Raw genomic sequence first — 26431 nt, 5'->3', positions numbered from 1 at the left:
GATATGGGATCCCCAGGGGCTTCAGAGGGGATATGGGATCCCCAGGGGCTTCAGAGGGGATATGGGATTCCCAGGGGCTTCAGAGGGGATATGGGATTCCCAGGGGCTTCAGAGGGATATGGGATTCCCAGGGGGCTTCAGAGGAGATATGGGATTCCCAGGGAGGCAGAAAAGTTTTACACTGCCAGCTCTCCCCATACCCAACCTCTCCTTTCCCCACTTGGGGCTGTTAATTGCAGTTTGATCACTGGGTAAGGAAGAAAGTGGAAGGTGAGAAGAACATCCTCACTCGAAGATATGACATCATCACACCCTCCCATCAGTCTGTGAATGTTCCCTGGCCATTGTAAGTTCCTGGAGAGGGACATGCAGAAACAAGTAGACGTATGTACTTGAAACTAAGAGCAGTGCTCTTGTTGTAGCTGGAGGTAAAGGAGAGATAAAGAGACAGCTTTCCTCTCACGCTAAAATGGAAAGCCCTTTGCAACTGTGTTTAACCCTGAGCATACTATGTGAAAAGTGATCCCAATGACATCCAATTACATAGATATACAGACGTACCCCCAGAGGTACAGAGAAAACGCACTAACAAAAATCAATAGCAGGTTTCTTTATACGGTTGGCTTTCAAGAGATTTTTTTTTCCTTTTGAAACTTTTGGTGTCTTTTAAATTTGTTTTTAGTAATAGTAAGTACATAGTATTTATACAATTACAAACAAATCAGTAGAACATTTTCATTGGGAAAAATATTGATTATCAAAATATAATAACTTTTTTCCCATAAGGAGGTACTTTAAACACCCACTGTGTAGTCTGGGTAAATGATGCTTGGAGTGGGGTAGAACTCTCACGAGTTACTAAATGAGAGAAATCTAGAGTTTTAAGCACCATCTCTAGAAACCCCTCATTGAAGTACAGTCTACAATGTGGGTGTAATTTGATTTCATGTTACCCTCTTTCAAGAGTGGAGCAGAGAGTGTTTTGAGCAAGTACAATCTTGGGCAGATAAACTTGTTGGTTTTGAGAGGGTAGACAGAGTTGTTGCTAGGAGACTGGGCTAATTAGAGTTGAACAACCATGCACATGTTAACAACATGGGTAGTATCTAGAGACATAGATATGAATAAATAACTAGTCTTTCCTGAAGTTAATGGTTGCCTCCCATCATTTTCTGAGGTGTGGTAAAACAGCCCATCGGTGTTATGGTTTCAAAGGATTTATTGGCAGAATGCAAAGACAGCAGAGTTGCTGCAAACGTGTGACCTAGTTGCAGGCACTGCAATGTGGGACTGCTCTCTCTCCATGGCCACCCTGGGAAGTGAGCATGGGTCCAGAAGCTGGGGCATCTCTCATATTTCCACCTTGTAGACAACAAGCCCATAGATACTGAGTGTAAAACCTACAGGTGCTCTCATCTTTCTTCTCATGCAATTCTCATAAAACATATTCTAAAATTCCACCAACTCTCTTTGCTTGATCATGATGGCACTGATTTTAAAAGACTCATTATTAGGTTCTGGCTATCTCTACACTCCCAAGGTGAAATGTATCCTTATGAGAAACCTACAGACAATGAAACATCACTGACAGAAGTGGGTTTTTTGTGCACGATCCTGTGAGCTCACTTTCCTTGTGAAGTGATGCCCATAAAATCCCAGCTCATGTTTTCACAAACTCAGGAAACAGTTTCAAGAAGATTATAAAGAGTAACTGAATACCCATAAAAATCTCTTCACTTTCTTACGGCTGCTATAGTGTATCACCCACACATCATTCGTCTGTCTATTGAACAATGTATCTACCCATATCATCATATATGCCCCTTGCTAGGATAGAGAGCAGGCAGAGAGCAGAGACAAGGGCTTATGTAGTAGTCTGGAATGAAGAACCCTTAAGGGAGGTCAAATTTCACCATTGCTTGACTATAAGAGTTAAGCATCAGGGTGGTAGGGCAGGGCAGGTTTAGAAACGGCTTCCAGCAGTAATGCTTAGAAGTTAATTAGAGCACAACAGCTTTGTAACAGGATTAGGTTCAAGGAAATACCCCTGAAGTACAGATCTTGTTATCAGCAGTTGCTCAACCATCAATATTGTAGCTTTGAGGGCAAAAGAAACCATCCTGACCCCTGCCTTTGGAATTATTGTCTAAGACAATTGTCTAAGTTCTCAATCTGTGGGTCGAGACCCCTTTGGAGGAGGGAATCAAACAACCTTTCACAGGGGTCACATATCAGAATCAGATATCCTGCATATTAGATATATAAGCAGATATGTACATTACAATTCCTAACAGTAGCATAGTTACAGTTATGAAGTAGCAATGAAAGTAATTACATAGTGGAGGTCACCACAACGTGAGGAACTGTATTAAAGAGTCACAGCATTTGGAAGCTTGAGAACCACTGTTCTAAGAATTAGTATCAATAGAGCTTTTGCTATATGCACATATATAAATGCTACATATATATATATCCTATAAATATATGTGCATGTAATATATACACATACATATACATGTACATGTATACATATACAACTTTTAAGGGTTTCCGATAATCACCTGATAATAAAATGTCTTTGGAAATCCAACTGAGAATTTCATGGGGATGATGGCAATTCCTCTCTTCTTCCAAAATTTCTGTTGGTTAAATTCATCCACAGCTTTTTTCCTGTTATAGTAGGAAGAATTTTCCACACATGCCTGCCAGCACTGTAGCAGATTCGTTGGGTCAAACTCTTGATTGTGAATTGTCCTATCGATTGTTCTGTACATGTTTAGCTCTCGAACCTGGTGGATGAAAATGCCCAATTTCACAAAAAGATCTCCAAGAGCTAACCCTAAAGAGATGGGCCATAGACTATCACAGAGCCAGCACATTACCAAAGGAAGCACTTAAGAAACACTGTGGTATGGGGAACTAGAAGTGGTCCATTTACCTATTTAAAGACTTTTAAACAATTGTGAGCTCCTCTTACCTTCTCTGGTGGTAAGCGGCATTTGGCCGCCACAGCGGACATACAGGTTTCTGTTACAAATGCCCCCTGGGGAAAGCCAAATCCTCGAAACGCTGTGTTGGAAGGCAAGTTGGTCTTGCAGACTCGACCTCGGACACGGAGGTTGGGGATCTTGTAAGCATTTTCCAGTTTGAGCAAAGCATATTCTATCACCTAAAAAATGTTCCAAGGTTAAAAAAAAGAATCTAGGTATCAGTCAGATTCCTTGTCCAGGTAGGATGAAGACAAACCCTTCTGAGGTGTATTTCCTGACTCCGTTCTTGGCACAAGCAGAAAGGAATCCTGCACACAGTTTCCCAGCCATCAACTGGCATGGCTGTGTACTTAGTTTTATGGTTTCATTGCCTGTTTTTAATTCTCAAAACTCACAAGGTTTAGTTTGGTTTGGTTTTGCTTTGTTTGTTTGTATTGTTTTTGTCTAAAGAGGAGAAAGAGATTCTCTTCCAGTTTCAACATACTCTTGTGGTCCTACCTTACACCTTTAGAATCGATGGGAAGATTTAGAAAGGGGAAAAGGGCCAATTAGGCCAATGGTGTCCTCATATCTATTGTTAAAGGATTAGATTGTGACAGGCACGGGAAGGCTCTGCATGAGTTTCAGATCGAGAGGCACTGCAAAAGCTGTAGGGTCTGGATGAAAGCCTAGGTAGGGCTTAGTCTCTAAGTAGGAGGGAAGAGGCAGGAGGTATAGGAAAGAATTTTCCCTGGCACAAAGAGGAGATTTGCCTGAGACAAATCCCAAACCCTGTTCTCCACATGTTAGCATGTTTCCCTGACAGCTCCCCCAGCTCTGCCCAGAAGAGAATATTGGAAGAAGGAAAAAGGGAGACAGCTCACTGCAGGGAAAGTTCTGGGGGCCAATCTAAGACATTCATCAAAGGCTCACACCCAGACCCTAGGGCTCAGTGAGTGGAAGGCAAGCCTTGGGCACCCTCCTGGATGGGTACCTCAGGGCCAGAGCATCTCACCATCCCCTGACTTCTCCATAGGCAGAGGGTGGGAGAGTCCTGGAAGCATCCGGAGTCACCCTTACAGTTTATTGTCCATGGTAAGTGGGTGAGGTCAGTGGGCTGAGCCTTCTAAGCTGACCCTCTAAGACACCAGGCTTAGGCATCATCAAGTCTCCTGTCACCAAGACGCAAGTCACTTACCAGTTCAGAATCATCTGGGGTGCAGCCTCCATTGATATAAAGCTGGATGTCTGCCGCCTTGATTTTCCCATTGTTCATGAAGCCAATCTGTGAACAGTTAAGCAACATTTGCTCCTGTGAGTTTTGTGGTATGAATACTATTTCCTAAGCATTTAAACAGAACAAGTGGAAGTTCAGTGGATGCCAAGAGTATGAGCTGGGGAGGGGGTCTGCTTAGGTTCAAACCCAGCTCCTGCCATTTGTTTTGGGATTTCCCCCTCTACCTTTTTATGCCTCAGTACCCTCAGGCATGACAACAGGGACAAAGCTGTCCCTGAAGTCACACCAAGGCTTCATGTGTGTCACCACCATCTGAAGACTTGAGTCCCACCTCAGAGTATTTGACTCAGTAGGTCTGAGCATGGGAATCTCTGTTTCTAGCAAAGGCACAGGTGACTCTGCTGCTGCTGATGCAGTGACCACATGCTGATCACTGCTGACCCAACCCACAGGAAGTTCACTTATAGCCCAAGCATTCAAGCTATTAAGAACTACAGAGTGACAGTGTGTTGAAACCTAAGAGAAAGAGATGGGGCAGTCTGATCTGATTCATGAATGTACAGGATGAGTCAAATTCAGAGAAGTATCAAATCCGGAAACATCTGTCTTCTAGAGGTCCTAGGAATGGAGAGACCTTCAAATGCCAGTTTCTGTCCATCTTTGCCATACTCCCAGTCTCTGTATTAGTATCTCTTTTTCTTCTATGTGCAGTGACTCACAGGTCACACTGGTGATACTGAGGCTTGGTAAGACGACCAAAGCAAGCACACCAACCATACTGCACGAGGGCGGGGGGGGGGGGAGCAGAGAGCTCCAAAAGACTGGAGCTGCAAGACACAGCCCCCTGGAGTGGCGTCTGTGCAGGGACTTGGCCACCCACTCACCTTGTATTTCCCGAGTAGTGGATGACGTCCTCCAGTTATCAACATGTCATCCCTACGCTCTAGAATAAAACGTATTGGGCAGCCGGTCCTAGAAAAGAAATGATCCCAATTGTAACAGATGTGAGATTCAAGTTCAGGTTTGCTCTCATTCCATCAGGCAGAGGAGACAGAATCAGAGTGCAGCCACTCAGGAGAGAGAAGGGAGCTAGGAGGTTTTTACTGCTCCCTGGTAAATGGTGTGGCTGGGAAACTTCCTGAAGGCTTAAGACATTTGTTCATTTGTTCGTTTGTTTACAGGAAGGGAGGGAGTTCCTCTCTGGTGTCACAGGCAAGCCTGCCTGTAGCTGCTACAGATTGGACTCCAAAGTTTTAGAAAAGGTTAAGAGCTGTGAATTAGATTCCCGTCCCCCAGTCCCCCACACCCAGAGTAATTTGGGGAACTTAATACCAAAGGAGATGTGTGTGTGTGTGTCCTGTATTATCCCCCTTGTAACCACACTCCATTAATGTTAGTGGTGTCACTGTCTCGTTGATATGCAAGTCCAACTTTATACCTTAATTCCTTGCATTCTCTATCCAAATACCCATTCATGTTAAATCACACCACTTATTTTTTTTTCTTCTACAAAATGTCTAGGTTCTAATTCTCTCCTTTTAATAAGTGCTCATTCGGCTAAGCCTTAATTTTCATTTCCAGGTAACTGCAGTTGGAATTCCAGTATCCTCTGGTCATTTCCAACTTCAGTCTGTATCTCAGAGTCCCTCCAGGTGAACGTCAGATGCCACCTTCTAAGGACACATCACAGATGGGACTGAGGAGGTGGCTCTGTGAGAAATGGTGCTTGCATGTAAGCTTGGCAACCTGGGTTTGATCCCCAGAATCCACACAGAAGTAGAAGGAAGGGATACACTCCATAATGCTGTCCTTTGAGCTCCACCTATGTGATGCAGCCCTCATATACATCATGCATAGATAATAATAAAAAGAACATAGCATAGACATCTGGTGGCTGGCTTCCATCATATCAACCCAGCCTTCTCTTCCTTCAATAATTCACTTAAGAGCTCCCCATTTGTGAAGCTCTTACCATTATAGTCTGCTTGAATGTGGTTGGGGGTTACTAAAATTAAGCATGTGTGTCATATCTTTGTAATTGTGTCTTTCTTAGGACATAGTAGTGAGAGATGGGGGTGTTTGAGTGTGTGTGTGTGTGTGTGTGTGTGTGTGTGTGAGAGAGAGAGACAGAGAGGGAAGGAGAGAGGGAGGGAGGGAGAGAAAGGAGAAGGAGAAGAGAGAAGAGAGAGAGGGGAGAGAGGGAAGAGAGAGAGAGAGAGAGAGAGAGAGAGAGAGAGAGAGAGAAGAGAGGAGAGAGGTGAGAGAGGTGGCTTGTGAGCCCCGAGTACTCCCTCTAGATTCTAGGTTATCTGAGAGATCAGGTCTGCCTTACAGAATCAGGATTTGTGGCCTGGCCTTTCCATTACTATGTCAGCACGCTTTGTTAGCCACATGCCTCAGTAAGAGCTACACTATTTTAATATGTCAGTCATACACATAGGACAATTTAAAAAATTCAAAGGGGGGCTCGGTGAGAAACAAGTGTCCTGCCGCAGTCCCAAGCCACATAGCTCTTCCAGGAATTGTGGCCGTCAGCAGTTTTTGTCCTCAGCACGCTAAAATTTTAATGTGCTACCAGGTGTCTTCTTCCTCAAGGAGTAGTAACCAGCCACATAGATAACATCCAAATACTCATTTTCCCTCCATCATCCCTTCTATCTCCGTGGGCTTTTGCTTATGTCTCAACGAATACTAAGGACTAATCAAATTGTCTGTTGACTTATTCTTGTTTCTTTGGCAGTTGAGCTGAAAGGCAGCAGGCATGTAAGACAGAACCCACCCTGCTGTTGAAAAGTGAGAGAAGTGAGCCGACCTATTCCCAGTGCTGTGTCCCCCTCCCCCAGTGAGGCTGACTAGGCCAGCAATCCCTTGGCCCATGTTGGGAGTGTCTCCCCCAAAAGCCATTGAAACTGTTGGGACCAGCGGGTAAGAACTCCTTGTGAGTGTGGCTCCCAGATCCACTTACTTCTGTGCGGCTACAGCTGCCACGGCTGCCAGGAGCCCAGGCTTGCTTGCTTTCCCTCCGAAGGCTCCACCAACCCTTTTCACATGGCAGTTGATCCTATTCTTTGGGATGCCCAAGGTGCGAGCCACCATTTCCTATGAGCAGTTGGCCACAGGGCCCGAGAAGGTGAAACAGAACACACACAGTTAGCAAAAAGTTCATTTACCAAAGAACTTTCATAGTATTTTCTCACTGCCTACAACAAGACTATATTTCTTTATCTATTTTGATACCAACTGCAGACAATGCTGTGGATGCCCGTAACATGCCAGCTGAGAGGGTATGTTGGTACGGCTTTTCAAAATTAATGAAAGATAGGTAGAATTACAAATAGCTACACTGAACTCCCATTCTCCTCTGTGCAGCAACCCCTGCAATCCTGGAAAGGGTCCCTTAGCCCTGAGCATTAATACCTAATCTAAATGAGCTGCATAAGAGGCAGAGGAAGCTGGGCACTGTGCAAAAGGAAATATTACACCATCCCAGGTCAGGCTGGCAGAGCTCATCAGCAGCCTGAAGATGCGTGAAGGTAAATCTGAGCCTGCTATGAATAAGGGGATGGTCTGAAGTGGGAGCAAGTGAATCAGAGAGAAGACGGAAACAACCCAGGCTGCAGCCAGAAGTGGCTTCAAGGGACCATGCTACAACATGGTGGCGTGGTGGGGAGGGCGAGTTTAAAGAATGGCAACTTTCAGTCTTTAAATAATTTATACTTCTGCTCAGTAGAGAATATATGCTTACCTCAAACATCAATCAGGGGATGATTGTTCCTGACTCAATGGGTAGAGAGTGTGACCACCAGCATAGCATGCTACAAAGAGCTCACACAAGAAAGTAGGATCATGGCTAGAAATGGACACACACACACAGACACTCACACATACACACATAGAGAGACACAACACACAGACATTCACAAACAGACATAGACACACACACATATACACACATAGACACACAGAGACATGACACACAGACATACACACACATATACACAGAGACACAACACACAGACATACACAAACAGACATAGACACACACATATGCACCCACACAGACACACACTCAGACACACACACAGACACACAAACACACACACAGACACACACACACACACTCACACACCTAAAGCATCCTGGGCAGGAAGTGATGGGGCAGGGCTGTGCAGACTTGGTAGTGAACAGAGTTAGTGTCTGTACACTCAGGATAACACCTAAGTAGCTACTGAAGAGGCTGAGATCAAAGGCGAAATGTGTATAGAGCTGTGCAGGTATAAGAAAGGCCAGAAACTGAAATACAGGAGAGCTGGGGCAAAGGGCACAGATCTGTCTTTAGGTGTGACTGAGCCTCTTGGGGAAACTAGACTCGTCTACAAGTGATCATCGATGTTAAACTTCCCAAGAATGACTCTGTTGTAAATATAAGGAGAATACCATCAGAACACATGGCTATATATGTGTGTCTGCATAAGCATACCTACTTAGCACATTTTCTTCTCATATTTTACTATGTAAATTTTTATTTTGAAAAATTACAGTCATTTGGCAAAAAAGAGACTCCATAGCAGGTTATCCAGAGAACATTAGGACTAGTGATGCTCAGGGCAAGGTCGTGAGGATGTCCAGGCAAGTGTTGTTAGAGGAGCGGCAGCAACTGGTGAGTGTGTCAGAAACCAAACAGAAGCATAGGTACAAAATGCAAACCCTTTAGCAACATGCCTCAGAAGGGGAGGAGAGGTGGAGGCTGTCTACCAGTGAAGCAGAATCAGGGCACACTTTTAACTTTATTTCAATTTACTTAAGGGTGTGTGTGTGTGAGTGTGTGTGTGTGTGTGTGTGTGTGTGTGTTAGAAGAGACCAGAGGTGTGGGACCTTTTGGAGCTGGAGTTGCAAGTGCTTGTGAGCTGCCTGATGTGGGTGCTGGGAATTGAACTTGCATGTGCTCTTAGTGCAGCCTGCTAGCTTAGTTTTTGAGACAAAGTCTCACTGGTTTAGGTTATCCTTGAACTCACAACACAGCCCAGCTGGGGTGCGGGTTACTTTTAAGAATGGGCCATATTTGGGTTGGGGAGATGGCTCTGGTTGGTAAAATGATTGCTGCACAAGCAGGCAGGCCCAATGTCAGTCCCCAGAAAGAGCCAGCCAAGGTGGTGTCTAGTTGCAACCCCAGCAGAGAGGAAAGGAGACAGATTCCAGGTACCTGCTGGTCAGCTAGCCTAGCACGCATGGGCAGATTCAGGTCAGTGAGAGACCCTGTCTCAAAAAACCAGGTGGGCAGCACATGAGGAACAACACCTGATGTTGACCTCTGACCTGCACACACGCTTTCAACACATGCATGTGCACCCACATAAACACACACGTACACACACACACACACACACCATGTACACACACATGCACATGAATAGGGCAGACTTATTTTAATCTACTGATCTGAACAGGTACTAAGTAATTAGAGATTAACATTATAGACACAGCAAGGCAAATGTGGGAAGCCCGTGGTGCAGACGTAAAGCTCCAGGCTAGAGAGGACAGAGGGCCCCTCACCACAGGCTAGCGGTGGGAGGGGCTGCAGAAAGATGAAGACCAGGAGGAGCCATTCCCTACAGCCTCGTTTACTTCGTAATGAGACGGGAGGTAGTCATCGTTTGAGACAAAGGGGTAGGTAGACTTTTGTAGAAGGTTAAAGGGAACTGGTAAGAACTGGGGCTCAGCTTTGCCTCTGACTGGATATTGAACTTTTGCTGAATATTACTCTTACCTTTGAGTCATATGAGTGACGACTGCCTGTGTGTTGGAACCTACCTGTGTAAATGCAGCATCCTGGCTTGACACATAGATGTCCATCTCCTTATCCTCTCCCTTGGGGACCACACGTACGCTTTGAGTCTCCATGTAAAAATGCTCCTGGCCTCCCAAGTGCACCTCCCCTTTTGGATACAGAAACATGCATCGCTTTAGAGACACATCATTAAACACATCTGAAGCAGACTGTGGCCTGGTTTGCTAAATGTTATTATTTTATTTCAGGTCATGGGAATGGCATTTAGTTTCCTGTCTTGCTTTCAGAGAATCATTGCAATTTGACATTGCAAGTTTCCAAAAGCAGCTGTCCCTATGCATAATTGGGCAATTACACGCAATTTAAAATCTCCTGTGCACTTGGCTCCATTTCCGTACCTACTCAGTCAGCATGTTCTTAAGAACTAGAAATTAACTTTTGTTGGCTTGAGCGACAATTGGAAAGTCAGGTAAGATGCTCTTACCTAAGGGGAAATTCATTTCGGTAATGAGGCTGCCCAGGGTAGTTATGACTTTACACAGAATATAGAAGCTTGCGCCTGAATCTTGACAACTAACCGGATGCCTTTTCTTCTGTTTGTTGGACACATTAAACCACACAGTCTACATCTCAGTTATCCACTGAGTTGGAGGAGACTGCACTTGGACCCACAGTGGTCCTGCCTAGAGTGCCTGCCTAGCCGGCTACGCAGAGGTGGATTCTCAACACTGTGAGCAGCACCCAACCCACAGGACAACCCAGAGAAAGTAGAGACCTGGGGTAGAAAGAACAAATGGTGCATGTGATGAGGGAGGGGACGAGTGCAGGATTAACGCCTCTCTTCCTCCCCTTCCTCCTCCTCCTTTTTTTACAAATTTCACTCAAGGAGCAAGTAAAAGTTTTAGAAACTTATGATCAATCATAGGTATTAAAAAAATAAAGTTGTGGGTCAGTAGATGGCTCAGTGGAAGAAAGCCAACTCCCAGAAGTTGTCCACACACACACACCAAATAAATAAATGCAGAAAAGATAAAAAAGTTTGGTTTGTAGCAGGTGGAGGTATGTGTAGGAGTAAGAGACTTCCGGTTTGTGATAAATCCACAGATACAGCTTTTAAATAGATCTGGATTTCTAGGCCGTGTACACTCCTTTTGTGACATTATTGACTTTCATGGCTGAGAGTCCCAGGTGAACATCCTGGACTCACCATGTTCATATGACTCATCTGGGACACAGGCTTGAAATTGTAATGAGTTCAGATCTTTGCTGAAGATTCTGTCTCTCTGTCTCTCTCTGTCTCTCTGTCTCTCTCTCTGTCTCTCTTTCTGTCTCTTTCTCTGTCCCATTTGCCTCCCACGCCTCCTTTTGTCACATTTCGGTGTTTGGTGACTCAGTTCTATTGTAACACTGTTATGCTAAAATAAACCTGGCCCCAGAACGCCTCCATACTTGCAATAAAGAACTTTACTCTAGTTAATGATGTAAGTGGACCGAAAGCCTAACCAGGAGCTGTTTTGTTTTGTTTTGTTTTGTTTTGTTTTGTTTTGTTTTGTTTTGTTTTGTAACAGGCCAGTCTCAAGCTATTAATCCAGTGACAAGTCACCAACTGACCAGTTTCTGCATCTCACTTCACTTCCTGTCCACACTTTGAGAGCAGCGTGTTCTCAGCTCCTCAGGTGTTGACCTGAGCATCTTTCACTCAATTGAGCTTTACTTTGTCTGAAGTTTTTCTTTTCACAGTGTTAATTTTGACTCTAATATCAGGTTTTGGTCTTTTGGTCTGTTGGTCATGCCAGCCTCCTGTGGAAACAGGTTGAATGTGGATTTTTTTTTGACTTTCTTTTCTTTTTTTGGGGGGGGGGTTTCGAGACAGGGTTTCTCTGTGTAGCCCTGGCTGTCCTGGAATTCACTCTGTAGACCAGGCTGGCCTCGAACTCAGAAATCCGCCTGCCTCTGCTTCCCAAGTGCTGGGATTAAAGGCGTGCACCACCACGCCCGGCGAATGTGGATTTTTAAGTGGGGTTTTTTTTTTTTTTTTAGATAATTATTGCTCCTTTAGGGGTTAACCTGCCCCCAAAGTTGGTGTCTGGCGCTACTCTTTCCTCAAGCTCCTGAATTCTTTTTTTTTTTAAAATTTAATTTAATTTTATTATTTTTACTTATTCACTTTGCATTCCACTCACTGCCCCCCTCCTGGTCACCCCTGCCACAATCCTTCCACCATCTCCCCTCTGCTTCTCCTCTAAGCAGGAGGGGGCCCCCTGAGTATTACCCCACCACCTTGGTACTTCAAGTTATCTTCGAGGCTAGGCACTTCCTCTCTGACTGATGCCAGACAAGGCAGCTCAGCTAGTAGAACACATCGCACATACACACAGCAGCTTTTGGAACACTCCCCGTTTCCAGTTGTTCAGGACCCACATGAAGGTTAAGGTGTACACGTGCTGCTTATATGCAGGGTTCAGCCAGTGCACGTTCTTTGGTTGGTGGTTCAGACTCTGAGAGCACCAAGGCTCCAGGTTTGTGGACTCTGTTGTCTTTCTTATGGAGTTTCTATCTCCTTTGGGGCCCACAATCCTTCCTGCTATTCTTCCATAAGAGTCCCCAAGCTCCATCCACTGTTTGGCTGTGGGTGTCTGTGTCTGTCTGAGTCAGCCAAGTGTCTGAATTCTTAACTGCTAATGAATTCCACCCCATTTTTCTGCACAGTGCCCATCAGGACCTTCTGACTTCTTGAATCCCTCATCTGTCTGCCCACAAACGTGTCTGCTGCTGCCAGTAGTATCACTTCCCTCTGGATAGCACATGCTTAGAGTCCTCCTTGCTGACCACACATAGCCAGTGCCTACACTGTCACTTAAGTTCTGCCTTATGTCTCAGTTAGGTCTCACTGGGGACATTGTAATGACCTTTGATCTGACCTCTGATGGACCCTTTCTTCCGATTTTGATCCAGATCCTCCTGGCAGGTGCTCTAAATGGCAACTGAGATACTGTCAGTTTCTTATTCAAAATAAGAATGTTTTTCATTGCCTATCAAGTACAGCCACTGCCACCCCTGTCCCCAACCAAACTCTTTCCTCTATTTGCCAATCTTCTCAGAGCGTAATATCCTGGGCTGTCCCCCTCGTTACTCACTTCATTAAGTTTATCCAGGCCTTGGGCATGCCAGGCAAGCAGTGCCACTGAGCTGAATCCTCTGCTTGTAGCTTTTGAGACAGCTCTTGCTAAGTCCCAGCCCAGGTTGCTGTCAAACTCATGTCCTTTCTGCCTTAGCATCCAGAATGCTGGACTACACCACCAGCCTTCACTTCAACTTGTAAAGAAGCCACAGAGCCAATAGATTAAAAATGCCCACGATAGAAAGATACCTAAAGGGCTGTGTGTGGTAGAGCACACCTTTAATCCTAGCACTTGAGAGGCAGAGGCAGGCATAGCTCCATGAGTTCAAGGTCAGCCTGGTCGCCATAGTGAGTCTGAGGCAAGCTAGAGCTACATAATGAGACCCTGGCTCAGCCTCTCTCTGCAATCCCCCCCCCCCCGCCTCCTGCAAAAGAATTTACCTTCGAGGATTTGATCTGCACATTGAAATGCCTCCTCAACATTTCCTTGTTCTAGTTTTCTTTCAGGTCCAATGAATGATTCATATTGCAGTGCATCCTAGGAAGGTAACAAATAAAAGGGATTATGTATGTTGCATAATCTGGTCACTTGTATATCCTGCATGCTGAAACCCATACATAAAGATGACCATCAATTTCCAAATTCCCTAGGATAACACATGCTCTAAACACGACTTTGTAATGCCTCAGTGAATATGGGGACACTTTAGATCCTATCTTCTGAGCTGGTGCATCTTGGAAGACATGATCATGGTGTAATGGAGTCCGTTATGTAACTGCATGCCAATCTTCCCTGAATGAGAACACCTGTGTCCTTTAATCTTTGAAGAAACATTGTGGAGGCTTAATGCTACATTAGCCTTAATACCCTTCCACTAGCTTTAGTGTTCACTTCATCCTCCAGTCACAGTTAGATGTATTAATATGTGTGTGTGTCTATGTGTCAGTATATGACTATATATATATATATATATATATATATATATCAATATATATCAGTAGTTAGAACTATACAGACACACAAACCCTGTTCTTTAACTTATCCAAATGTCTCTCAAAATCTCACCTGGTTGTATTCTTGATTCTTTATTTTGTGAATGGTTTACTGTTTTTTTTTTTTCAAAACTTTTATTAAAAACTTTTTTTTTAAAATTAACCAACACATCCCAGTGTTTTCAGAGTGACACAGCACCTCCACAGGCTGTTGACTTGTGGGTGTGCATGGGTGCACACCTCAAAGGTGAGCACTACTGTTATGTTTTATGTACTCTCTCTCTCTCTCTCTCTCTCTATATATATATATATATATATATATATATATATATATATATATATAAATACACACAGGCCTCTATCCTTACTCTCCACATTATGTACACTCTTGCCTTCATTTATCAATTAAATTTAGAGATTTTCCCATAGCCATGAATAGAGAATGTGCTCACTTAAAAAGTTCACACAGCTCCTCAGATTTCCAGAGTGTGTGTGTGTGTGTGTGTGTGTGTGTACTCGAGCATGTTGGTTGAACTCAGGGTCTCTTGCACGCTAGGCAAGCACTCTACCACTGCACCATGAATCAAGCTCCACTTCCATTATACAGACAAGACCTGGGCAAGATGCTTCTGTTGAAAATGGCAGTTCATTCTACCTTTTAAATTGCTCCTGTGGTTAAAGGTTCAACATTGGTATGTGCAATCTCTTCTCTCAGTGAGTGTACTTGTAGCCTTTGTTCAGTTTTTCTTAGTTGTTCTCTTTATTTATTTCTAGGGAATCTTTATATAATTAGAGACTATGTTTGTTTCCTATGCCGTGGCTTGCAGAGTTTTTCCAGCTGGTGACTGTCTTCTGTTCTTCACGTTGAGGCATACGTATTTTTACATCATTAGTTAATCAGTCTTTTCTCTTACAGAAGTTAGAAGTTGAATCAGAGTCAGGAAGATTAGGAAGGCGTCCACTGGGCTTTCTTCCCCTGCTGCTTGGATTTGACTCTTGGCCTCTTTGCTATTACTTAATCTTCCTTATCTTGGTCTATTCTGACTCAGTGACGCATGTGGTAAGGCTAATCTGCTCACCCTTATTTTTCCTTAGCACTTAATCTCGGGTGTATTCTACTGAATGCAAATAAATCAGGAAAGGCAGGAAATAAGTCAGAAAGCATAAGTGGTTGAGAGTCCTTAAATTCAGTTTTAAAACCAGAGTTATATGTTATTCTTATGGTGTTATTAGATTGTCAAGAATCTCTTAGGATAGTAGCTGGCTTTTAATATGCAGGAAGAGTCGCTTTGCATATAGAAATGCTGAACTTATTCAGGATGGTTCCAAATTGACTTCACTGTTTATTCAACTACAGCAAGTGATCAGAAATAGAAACCATCCATTGTATATAACACATATCCAATCTCATATGGGTCTACCAGGCCCTCTAGCTTGGTAATGACGAAATTGATCAGCTATTGATAGGAAGTGTGCTTGAGGCTCCAGAATTTCATTTAAAAAGCATGTTAACAGCAAAGGTATTAAAAAAGGAATTTTCTATCACTTAGCCAAAAGCCAAAAAGATTGCAAAGACATATCCCACTTGCTCTTTGTATAACCAAACTGCATCACCTGCAGGGAGCAGTCCTAAAGTACCCAAGGAAATGAAATATGGAAAATGGATGCATTTCTCTTTGCAGAGTTTGCTAAGCTGGAATGTGTGCACCAAACTATAGACACATATTCAGGATTTCACTGGGTAACGATTTTAACTTTTGAAAAGGCTGATTCTGTAATTACACATGTATTAAAAGTTATAGCCGTTATGGGAATTCCTATTAAGACTGACAAATAACACAATCCTCCAGCATGTGTATCTAATAAAATGAAATGATTTTAACATATTATGGTATGAAACATACTACAGGTATACCATACAATCCTCCAGGACAAGCAATTGTAGAGAGAATCCACACATATGCCAAGTGATGTTATGTGACCTTGCTCCTTAATTTAAAACCTGGTTGAGCAAAGATGCCTACAGCCTATATAACTGGGCAGAAGAGAGGTAGATAGGGTTTTAGTTCTCAGGCTTGGGGTCTGAGGTAGGATCATGAGGGGAAAGAGCAAAGGTGGAAAGAAGAGAAGATGCCGTGGGCAGGTGAATCAGAAAAATGTGGCCATGAGGACTGGCCAATTGGAGTAAGAGCAGCCTTGGCAGAATATGACAAATTATATCTCAGGGTTATTGATAGGAAAGATGACAAAATAGCTTAGAGGATATCTGCCCAGCTCTAGTGTTTAAAGGCTTATTATAAATATAAATGTTTTATGTCTTTTATCTGGACACTGGATGATCAAAGGCAGGGTAGAAACTCTGATTTGAGATAAAACATTTAATACATTTGATCCCACTGTATAAATCGGTGGACAAGTCTTCCTGGATTCTTAGTAAAAAAACAGAGTGTCCAGTGGGTTGTCTGGTCTGCCAAATGACAAGGCTGAGTCTTGTCACTGTCCCTCTGCTGGGGAATTGAGTTGCTTCCCTCTCTATTGGGCCTGCCACAAAATGCAAGAAGGAACTGGCACAGTTTACTTCAGACTTTAGAAAAAAAGGCAAAGAAAAGCCGAGGCAAAAAAAGGGATCCTCTCCACACTCAGGGGGAGTGGGCCAGTCTCACAGAAGGCAACAGAAAACTTAAAAGTGGCACAGAGCCTGGGCAGCAGGAACCCAGTTGGTAAGAGAAAATTATTCCAAATTTCCAAATTTTCAAATCCACCTAAGAGGAAAAGTGTGAACTTTCTAAGATTCAAAACCAGACAATTTTGTTTCAGATGTCCTTAGAGTCAGTGGCTCTAAGCCAGGGATCTGTAGTGAGATTAGAGGACCCGTTTCCAATCAGAAGTATCTGATAGAAAGAGGAGGGCAGATGGAAACTTCTAGAAAAAACCCCAAAACAAACAAACAAACAAAACCCCATTGTTTTGTCCATGTGATCACTAGAGTGTGTGACAACTGCCATGGGGTTAAGAAAATCCACAAGTACTGCATCCGCCTAACAACTCTTGCTAACTCACTGCCACTTGGCCCAAAGACTGAGCAGATCAGAACTTACCTGCACTGTCACAATCATGGGCTCTATGTCTTGATAGACAATCTTCACTTTTTTTGCAGCCTGCTGGGCATGAGCAAAAGAGTCAGCGGCCACAGCACACACAATTTGGCCCACGCAGATCACCTGGGAAGAAGCAGAGGACACAGAGGGAAGGAAAGTTGAAGCCGCCAGGTCCTTGTCAACCAGGCAGGGAGAAGGTCTCGGGATGGTGGGGACTTGTGGCACAGAGCACGGGGCTGGTGTGAACACTGCCTCAGCCACCACCAGCAATGTGCCTGGGATAAGTTACCAAAGTCGGTGACTTTCAATGTCTTCGTCTTCAAAGAAAGAGAAGTGAGCCAGCTTAGGTTGCCCTTGCTGCCTCAAGTCAGTTACAAAACAAGGCTTAGTACAGGTGGGTAGTCTTGGGTCATTAGGAAGACTGTATATGTATACATATGCACACGTATATGGGTACACACACAGGTATGTATATAGTCATGCATATATATATATGTATACATATGTGTATATGTATATAAAACCCCTGTGTCTGCTGCCATTACAGTTTCTGTGCCATGAAAGCCCTAGACACCATCATCATCACACTACCTCATCCTGTGCATATAGGCTTTCCTCTTCTCTGCCATTGTCACCAGGCACATCTCGAGCTGTTATCACATCAACCACACCAAGTGATGCCAAGGCCTCGGAGGCATCAAGGGAGCTAGGAAAGAGACAGTGTGTCACCCAGTGGCAAGGACCTTGTCCATGGGAGGATGGGAACTCTGAGAATTGTCCTGTGAGCCACAGAAACTTCAGTAGGCAAGTCCACAGTACGGGGGCATTAATAGAGGCAGCTGTTGTGGGAGGTGGAGGACACTGGTTCCCTGGGCACAGGCTATCCTCACCTTTCAGGGTGAGTCTATGCCTCCTCAGCCAGTGCTCAGGTGCTGGCATGTTGAGAAGCGTGGGCTCCTCTGAAGGTAGACATTAATAAAAGTCAGAGAATCATAGCTTTGGGGAATCTCAGGAGGCAGGAAAGTTGTTCTTGCCCCATTAAATTCGTAGATAAAAGCGGCCAGTTCTTCAGACGGAAGCTGCTCATTCAACAACCTCGTTTACACACCCAAGCCCACAGTTTTCCCATCATCTTGCACTTTCAAGATACGTACTCAGATTATGTTTTCAGTATGTTGGGTAGGATTAATTGCTAGGTGGCAACCATGTCCCTCAGTACCTGCTGGCTATTCCAGGCCACCCAACTTTGCCATCATAACTTACATGATTTTAGCATGTGACTTGCTGCTGGTTACCACTGCCAAGAAGAGTTCCCCAGGCAACACAGACATATCATCACAAAATACTGCCTCTCCTGTGGCGTGTTTAATGCCAGACTGATGCATGATGGGACGCCCAATTGGGTCTTGCAGAGGCTGTTGGAAGTCTACATCCTGTGTTAAAAGAGCAGAGGACAGAGCAAAATGATTAAGCAAGACTGTTAATGGGTCAGGAGGATCATGGGTCAGTATCTTCCCCATTCTCTTGAGGCAAGCTTTCTAAAGTAGCCTAGTTCGATCCAAACTGTGTCTGTCTTCTTTCTTGCTGTTTATCTGTATGAAACAGAGAAGGTTAACTCACGTGTGCTAAAGATAATACAAGTTGAGACTTGACTCGAACAAAGATAGATTTGGTGACAGCCGGTGTCTGCCCAGAGAAAGGGTACATCAAGACTTCTAAAGGCAGCTTTGTAGTTGATAGGACAGACACAAGTATAAAGTTTTATTATGCTTCTGTCTATAATGTGGATCTGAATTATTCCCCCAAAGGCTCATGTGATGGAGGCCTGGGGTGATACTGAGAAATGGTAAAGCCCAGCAGAATGGAGTTAGGTGACTAGGAGCCATGCCCTTGAAGAAAATATCAGGCCCATGGCTCTTTTTCCTCTCCATATTTCCTTCCTGGCTGCCATAAAGCGAGCAGCCTGGCTCTACAGCACACTGTCCTCCAGGATGCTGCTTAACCATGGTCTTCCCCAAACTGGAGCCAGCCATCTTACTGCAAATTCCTGAAACCGTAAGCCTGTCCTCTTTTTAAGCTGGCTTATCTCAGGTATTTTATCATAGCAAGAGCTAAAATGCTACCACATTTCCTGCAAGCTAATCTGCATTAGTTAAGTACAGCAACATTCACCATGAGAGTCAGCTGAGTGGGCCCAGGACAGGCTTCTTTAATGGGAACAGAGGGCAGAGGCCTGGGTAAGCTGGCCTTTGTTGATGGAAACAGGCGTCTGAGATCTATGTGAGTGACTAGAGAGGTCAAGAGGATGTCCTCTATGCTGGGGTGAGACCCTTTGGTCATACAGCTGTTTGGGGGCTACCCGTGGTCCTGTGAATAATCCCTCATCTATGCCCCTGTAAATTAATCCAATGCATTCATGGCTTGACCAAGCTGGACCTGGATGGGTGGTGCCCGAGGTGGGGAGAACAGGTAGATGTTAGTTCACGTCTCTTCAGCAGAGGAACATGGAACCAGGTGAGAAGGCTTTCCGGGTAAGATCCAGCCAGCAGCTGCCTGAACACTCACCACCATTGAGAAGATGACAAGAAGTGATAACCCAGCCTAACTGTAGCCTCAGAAACCACACACGCACACACACACACACACACACACACACACACACACAAACACGTGCGCGCACAAACCCTCTCTCCGAAAACAAGGACGTGAAATGAATAGAGACAATGCAGGAGGTCTCTGCTGCCCCCTGCTGCTGGGCTCCTGGACACCCTCCCCCAACTATCTTTATAAATAGGTTGTTCTGTTTCAGTAACTTTATTAAACAGATACTGTGTTTGCAGAAAAATACTTCAAGTCCAATGAGACCTGGGCACTATCAAAATGTAAATTACTCCTATCCAATAGACTGAAACTTTATCTCGCTGTTGCTTTAAAAACGCATTTTAAAAATGAGCGAGACTCTGTACATTTCAACATTGTAAGTTCATTTTCTCCCCCAGTGATCTGCGAAGTCTTTGTGTCTATTAATCTGTACGGTTTTGCTGTGACTGTTTCTTATCGTTCACACATTTTCTCTTATGTAGCTGGGTCTGTCGGGCTTTTTTCTGTCTGGGTTTCAGACTCAAAAAGAACCTGCACACTCTTTAACCTAGTGATCTTATGGTGCTGTTTTAATGTTTAAAAATTAATAGATCTGGAATTTACATTCACTGTAAGGTGGGAAACATGGCTTTATTTTGGGGGGGGGGTTGTTGTTGTTTTGCTTTTAAAGTGACTTGCACAGAAATCTCTACCTAAACTCTCCTTTTCATTGTTTATTTGAAGTACGCTTTTTACTTTTTTGTGATGACACACTTCCTGGTCTGTTTCTGGACTTGGTGCTGCTTTGTCGTTCTTTTTAATTTATTCCTGAATAATGCCTAACACTTAACAATTATAGCTATAGACTCTATCTCTGTGCTGAGTAGGGTTAGGCATAATTTGCACTACTGTTTTTGTTTGTTTGTTTGTTTTTTGTTTTAAATAAATGCCTACTTTCATACTTCTAGATAAAGCTTAAAATCAAAATTTCCAAAACTCTTGTCAGAATATTGATTGGGAATATATTTGATATATACATTATTTAGGAGAAATTGTTATCTTTATGTACTATGTCTTCCTAGCTGTGCATTGCATTGCTTTTTACTTAAATATGCTTTCTTTTGATTGCTTGTCCATAATTTAAAAGTTTATTTTACATACACACTGTGTGTTTCTTTCTTGGTTTCATTGCTAGGAAATTTTTGGGTTTTTTGTTTGCTTTCGTTAGTAGGACCTACCATTCTCCTGCATTTTCTAACTGACTATTGCTTATGAAAACCGTTCCATAGCTGAACCTCTCTTAAAAGCTGAGCCCTGGCTGTGTCACATGTGTGTCAGGAGGTGGCAGAGAGGAGAGAGCGTCTGTCCACTCAGTGTTCTGATCTGCGAACATTGAGTGGTTAGTAGCCTAACATTCCCCGAGAAAATCGAACCTTAGAGGGTCACCAGTTTGGCTCCAGCTCCCCACCCCTACCCCCAAGAGTTAACCTTAGAGGACCACCAGTCCTGTGCTGTGCAGGCCTAAGGGATGGGCAGACCATGCCTAAGATGACTCCTGCCTGGGCCATAATGCACGAGCAGGCATGGCACTCCTGAGGTGACCCAGACACTCAGAGACCCCAGGAGCCACGAAGAGGAGCAAGTCAGTGGTGGAGAAATGGAAGAGAAAGAGAAACAGAAGGATGTGAGTACAATGAAGACAGGCAGAACTGGACATTCAAGAGTAGTGAGGAATAACCTGATGTGAGTGGTGACGTGGCTGGTGATGCCACGTGGGACCATGGTGGGGTCCTGGCCTGTGCTGCCACTGGCTGTAGCCCTGCAGCAGCAGGGCTCTGTTACCTCCAAAGGCTAAGTGACTGTCCCTGATAGGGGCTGCTAACCAGGAACATGTTAATTTCTGAGGGCTGTGCAGAACTGGCACTGAACTCCTTTTTTGTTTTTTTTGTTTGTTTGTTTGTTTTTGTTTTTTGAGACAGGGTTTCTCTGTGTAGCCCTGGCTGACCTGGAACTCACTCTGTAGACCAGGCTGGCCTCAAACTCAGAAATTCACCTGCCTCTGCCTCCCAAATGCTGGGATTAAAGGCGTGCGCCACCACGCCCGGCTGGCACTGAACTCTTACCTGGGTGTCATGGGAGAGCGGGCCTTGGGGGCTTGAGAGCAGGAGAACTGACCCCGCCCCTAGCAGCCCACACATTGTGAGAGCTATGAGTGAGCCAGCCCCAAGGATACAAGCGTGGGAGAGAGATCTGGCCCTACCACTCATCTCCAGGGCGGTGGTGTGGATGATGAAGACATATCCTCTCCTCCCTCCCTCCTCACCACCTGCAGCAGACAAGAAAGCTGGCTCAGGGGTCTTGAGAGAGGGAGAACTGGTCCTGACCCTCACCAGAGGCAACACTTGGGCGAGCGGGTACCTGCACCACGCCTGGGCAACAGGGTAGCGCTGTCCCTGGTTTGTGTGGTTGCTGGTGAGTCAGCCCTAACAGTGTGAGAGCAGAAGAGCCAGCGGGCTGCCCAGCTCAGACCTCAGGCCTAGATCCAGGGCTTTGAATTGGCTCATCCCAACACCTACACCACTGACTGGAGCACATGAAAGAACCAGTCCTACACATCCAAAGCTACCGGATCTCCATGACACAGGGCAGCAACAGGATATCCAAGAGGATTCCCAGTGAGGTTCCAGTATTGATAGGGTAGCAGTACCCAGAGGCCTTGAACAAGACCAATGACTCATTGCAATGAACATTTGCAAGCCAAGAAGTGTGGACAAAAGGGACTTCCACAACAGGCCAGTTGCAAGGGCGGAGAGCAGGTACAAGGGGAGGGGAGATGAGTGGGATTGGGTGCATGATGTGAAACCCACAAAGAACCAATAAAAAGTTAAAAAGAAAACACAGTAGCAGCTTGAAATTCAAAGTAAAACCAGGTCAAAAGACAGAGGCAGCCTCTTTTAGCTGCTGTATTCATTCAGAAAATGCAGAAAATGGACTCACCTGAAATGACTGCTTCCCATAAGGCATGGTTAAAGGGAAGTCTTCCAGAATGTGTAGGAGTTTCTGTGAGATGTCAGGGTACCTGTGGGGGTCCTGGAATGAAGACATGTAGTTTGTTTAATGGAAAGTACTTCCTGGGATGGCTGAGTTGACAAAGGGTTTTCAACGTTGCTGCAGCATCTCTGATGATTTGTTTTTATCGCTTTGGGGAAGTTTGAGCGAACTTGAGAGCTTTGGGTTTCACTGAGTATGGGACTCGGAAATGTAGCCTGCAAACAGAACTACGGTGACATCAGCACATGGTGCTCCCTTAAACTTCCCAGAAGCTGGAGAAGCATCTAGAACAAACTCTCTTCCCCAGGGCATCCTACAGGCAAACACAAACTTACCCTCGTCTTTAACTGCTTCGACACGTCTAAGTAAAACATGAAGAGGAAACTGATGGCAAGAGTCTTTCGGTATTCCTCCATCCCTCCAGGGGCTGCCATCAGGAGGGAGACTTCCTCACAAATCATCTTGCCAGCATCATCCAGCATTTCTTCATCCCAGCACCTAAGCACAGGAGGGGATGCAGCCAGCTCAGTGTGGGCAGGGCCAAACGGGCATCTGATACATCTTACCAAAATGAATCTAAACTGTAAACAAAGGTTGCCCAACCTATTTCCTCACACAGGACTGTCATGACACCCATCAACGTCGTCGTAGATGCTGTTTTCTTGTGCTTACTCAAGAGCTATACTCCATAGAGAAAAGGCACAACCCCTCCCTTTAGCCAGTCGGGTCAGTTGCCGCAACTCAAATGACAAGAGACTTAGATAGTCAGAGTAAAAGTTTGTAAGTCACCTTCCAATCAGCTGCCGGCAGGACTTATCTGCGCTGACTACGGTGGCACCAATCCCTCCATATAAGATCCCCAAGTCTGCAATGGTGTTTGTGTCCTCCTTGAAAACGACTTTCATTCCAGCATTCACTGTTGCAAACGCGTTTTGCTGACGAGGGGCCTGTCTGAAGGCTGATACAAACTCCCACTGGAAAATGAGACGAATGACTATTTACTGAGAAATGTTTCAAATCTATAACAGTTGTGAGGACAGAACATTAATAACTATATATCCTTCACTTCGGTTTGTGGCTTCACCAGTGATGAATCAGGTCTTCCCACCCTGACGGTTAAGACATACTCCTCCACTCAGTCTAAGTTGAAATGAGTCATTGGCTTTGTGATGCTTCATCTCTAAATATTTCTATATGTAACTCCTAAAATATAAGGGCTTTCTCCATAGCTCTAGGCCAACAGCATTATTAACAGCAAGCCTAACGATCCAATGATACAATGCTACTATCTAACATTCAGTCCATATTCACATTTCTGCATGTAGAACTCCCCACACCCCCAGCCCCGGGCGTGCCTTACCCATGAAGGTGAGATCTTCACAGCTCTCTTACTTTCTTTGTTCTACAAGAGTTTTCTGCCTTGTTCTTTCATGACACTGATTTGGGGAACAATAGACTGTTTGGGGACTGTCTCCTAGCTTATCTGATTCTATCTTTAGGAACTGATTTAGGTTGACCTTTGTGGGGTGACAGACACATAACATGGGTGATGTAGTATGGGATGTGTTTTTTAACTTCAGAGTCACCCTACTTGCTACAGATACCCTCACTAACACACATGAACTCCCGAATAGGCTCCATGCTTAGAACCCCATTTCTTTTCTCAATTTGGCAAAACTTGTTTTGAATTTGTAGTGTCTTTGATGTTAGCCTACAAGGTTCTGCAGGATGGGATCTTCTGATCTATCAAAAGCAGCAGATTTCCAATTTTATTGTTTAATGTATTCTGCCACATGGCTGAGCTTGAGCTAAAACTGTAATCTGTAAACTCTGGCAGAGGAAGAGTACAGTTTTAGCTCAAGTTCAGCCATGTGGTTAAGAGCACTGACTGCTCTTCCAGAGGTCCTGAGTTCAAATCCTAGCAACCACATGGTGGCTCACAACCATCCGTAGCAAGATCTGACGCCCTCTTCTGGTGTGTCTGAAAGTCAGCTACAGTGTACTTATGTATAATAATGTATAATAATAAATAAATCTTTGAGCCTGAGCAAGCAGGGACTGAGCGAGCGGAGTTGACCTGCACGAGCGAGTGGGGCTGACCGAAGCAAGCAGAGATCCTAGAAATTCAATTCCCAACAACCACATGAAGGCTCATAACCATCTGTACAGCTATATTGTACTCATATACATAAAAATAAATAAATAAATCTTAAAAAGAAAGAAAGAAAGAAGCGACTCTCATGTCCTTGGGATGCCCCCCGCTCAGAAACTCCTCAATAAATGTTGATTGAATGACTCGCACTGTGGACAAGCGTCAACAATGAGTCTGGTGGCAGTGATGACTGGGGTCTCATTTTTTTTTTTTTTTTTTGGTTGAACAGATCTCAGAAACAAAACCTGAGCTACAATAGTAACATTTGTCCAAGTTTCTGGATGGAAAATAGATATTGTTATTGAACAGAACGTGAGCCAGAACTGTGCTTCTCCAACAGTGGCCACACAAGAGCCTGCTAGGCTAAGAGCATCTCTGTATAGCCAGAGGTCACTGGTGCCTCACACACATCTCTGAAATGATCACTAATTTAAAGAAAACATTAAGATGGTACAGTAAGGCCATCTTTATTTTCTTCATTTTACTTAGCTCTTCTGAGGTTGATGGAGGCTTGGGGTCTTGGTCCTCCCAACTTTTCAGCATGAGTGTTGGGTTGAAATGATGAAACTTCCTTGGAGTGCAATCTCCTCACCTATGCATCAGGGGTCCTTTTCACTGAGCTACTATGGGTCCAAGGTCCTGAGGCTTAATGCTGCTGAAGAAGTATGAGGAAATAGTACACCATCCTGATGCTGCAAGACATGGTTGAAGGAGCTGGCTACATCTAATTTGATATTATTTGCACCTCTGCATGCATAAGGTATTTGTGACAAATTCTATGCTTCTCTATACCAAAGCTAATTCAAGATTTAAAAAAGAGAGAGAGAGAGAGATGCCAGTGACTATTATAGACCTTGTGACATCATACCTTGCTGGAGTGTGGCACAAAAACGGAGATGAGCACTTGCTCTGGCTTCAGGATTGCATCTGGAACTCCAGCGAGAAAATGATCATTCAGAGGGATTTGCTGTATTCCTTCTGTGAAGGGAAAAGCACTTTATCAAAGGCTTAGACCACTACTCTTTTACTGAATCCAGTGGTATTCTTCTTCTAAAAACAAATTCCAAAATGGGCAAATAGCTACCTGTGATGTCCTGACCACCCTGTGACCTGACTCTCATTTGGGGAAGATGGCCTTCTCCCTGTAGTAGCAGGATCATCCAGTGTGTGGGAAACTCTCTGCCTTGCTTACAGTGTATGTCTTATGGGGCAGAATAATTTGAATCCATGTGTATGTGTGGTCACTGTGCCAGACGATGTGTGGGCGGTGGGTGGGTAACATATGAATGAGAGAGGACAAGGACCTCGCGGGTTTGAAGAGATGTGGTAAGCAATCGGATGTTGCTTGTGAGGATGGTGGATGTTAGCAGCCATGACCAGAAACACACAAAGCAGCCATACATTCATGCAAATATTTCAAACCCAAATTCTAAAAACCCAGA

The 26431-nt window shown here is 44.4% G+C and overlaps 1 protein-coding gene and 1 non-coding gene across 3 annotated transcripts in view; one reads left to right on the top strand and one right to left on the bottom strand.

Moving 5' to 3' along the window:
• LOC110301976 (aldehyde oxidase 3) overlaps window positions 1-26431 on the bottom strand; it is an 89598-nt gene that overhangs the window by 27042 nt on the left and 36125 nt on the right. For both annotated transcript variants that reach the window (XM_021176186.2, XM_029479649.1), the window contains exons 13-26: window positions 25858-25967; window positions 23627-23811; window positions 23173-23335; window positions 22784-22876; window positions 18470-18639; window positions 17798-17912; window positions 17207-17329; window positions 13557-13653; window positions 10018-10142; window positions 7172-7305; window positions 5091-5178; window positions 4168-4254; window positions 2978-3169; window positions 2562-2789 (exon numbers count right to left, since the gene is read on the bottom strand). In XM_021176186.2, the coding sequence (XP_021031845.1) occupies window positions 2562-2789; window positions 2978-3169; window positions 4168-4254; window positions 5091-5178; window positions 7172-7305; window positions 10018-10142; window positions 13557-13653; window positions 17207-17329; window positions 17798-17912; window positions 18470-18639; window positions 22784-22876; window positions 23173-23335; window positions 23627-23811; window positions 25858-25967 (1910 nt within the window). The remainder of the gene's footprint in view (window positions 1-2561; window positions 2790-2977; window positions 3170-4167; window positions 4255-5090; window positions 5179-7171; window positions 7306-10017; window positions 10143-13556; window positions 13654-17206; window positions 17330-17797; window positions 17913-18469; window positions 18640-22783; window positions 22877-23172; window positions 23336-23626; window positions 23812-25857; window positions 25968-26431) is intronic.
• Window positions 21075-21202, top strand: LOC115032505. Its single transcript, XR_003838167.1, has one exon. It is a non-coding gene; the product is annotated as a small nucleolar RNA SNORA17 (small nucleolar RNA).

This window comes from Mus caroli, chromosome 1, assembly GCF_900094665.2.
Source record: "Mus caroli chromosome 1, CAROLI_EIJ_v1.1, whole genome shotgun sequence".
NCBI lineage: Eukaryota > Metazoa > Chordata > Mammalia > Rodentia > Muridae > Mus > Mus caroli.
Note: the sequence above shows the minus strand (reverse complement) of the source record. Positions and strands in the feature narration are given on the sequence as shown.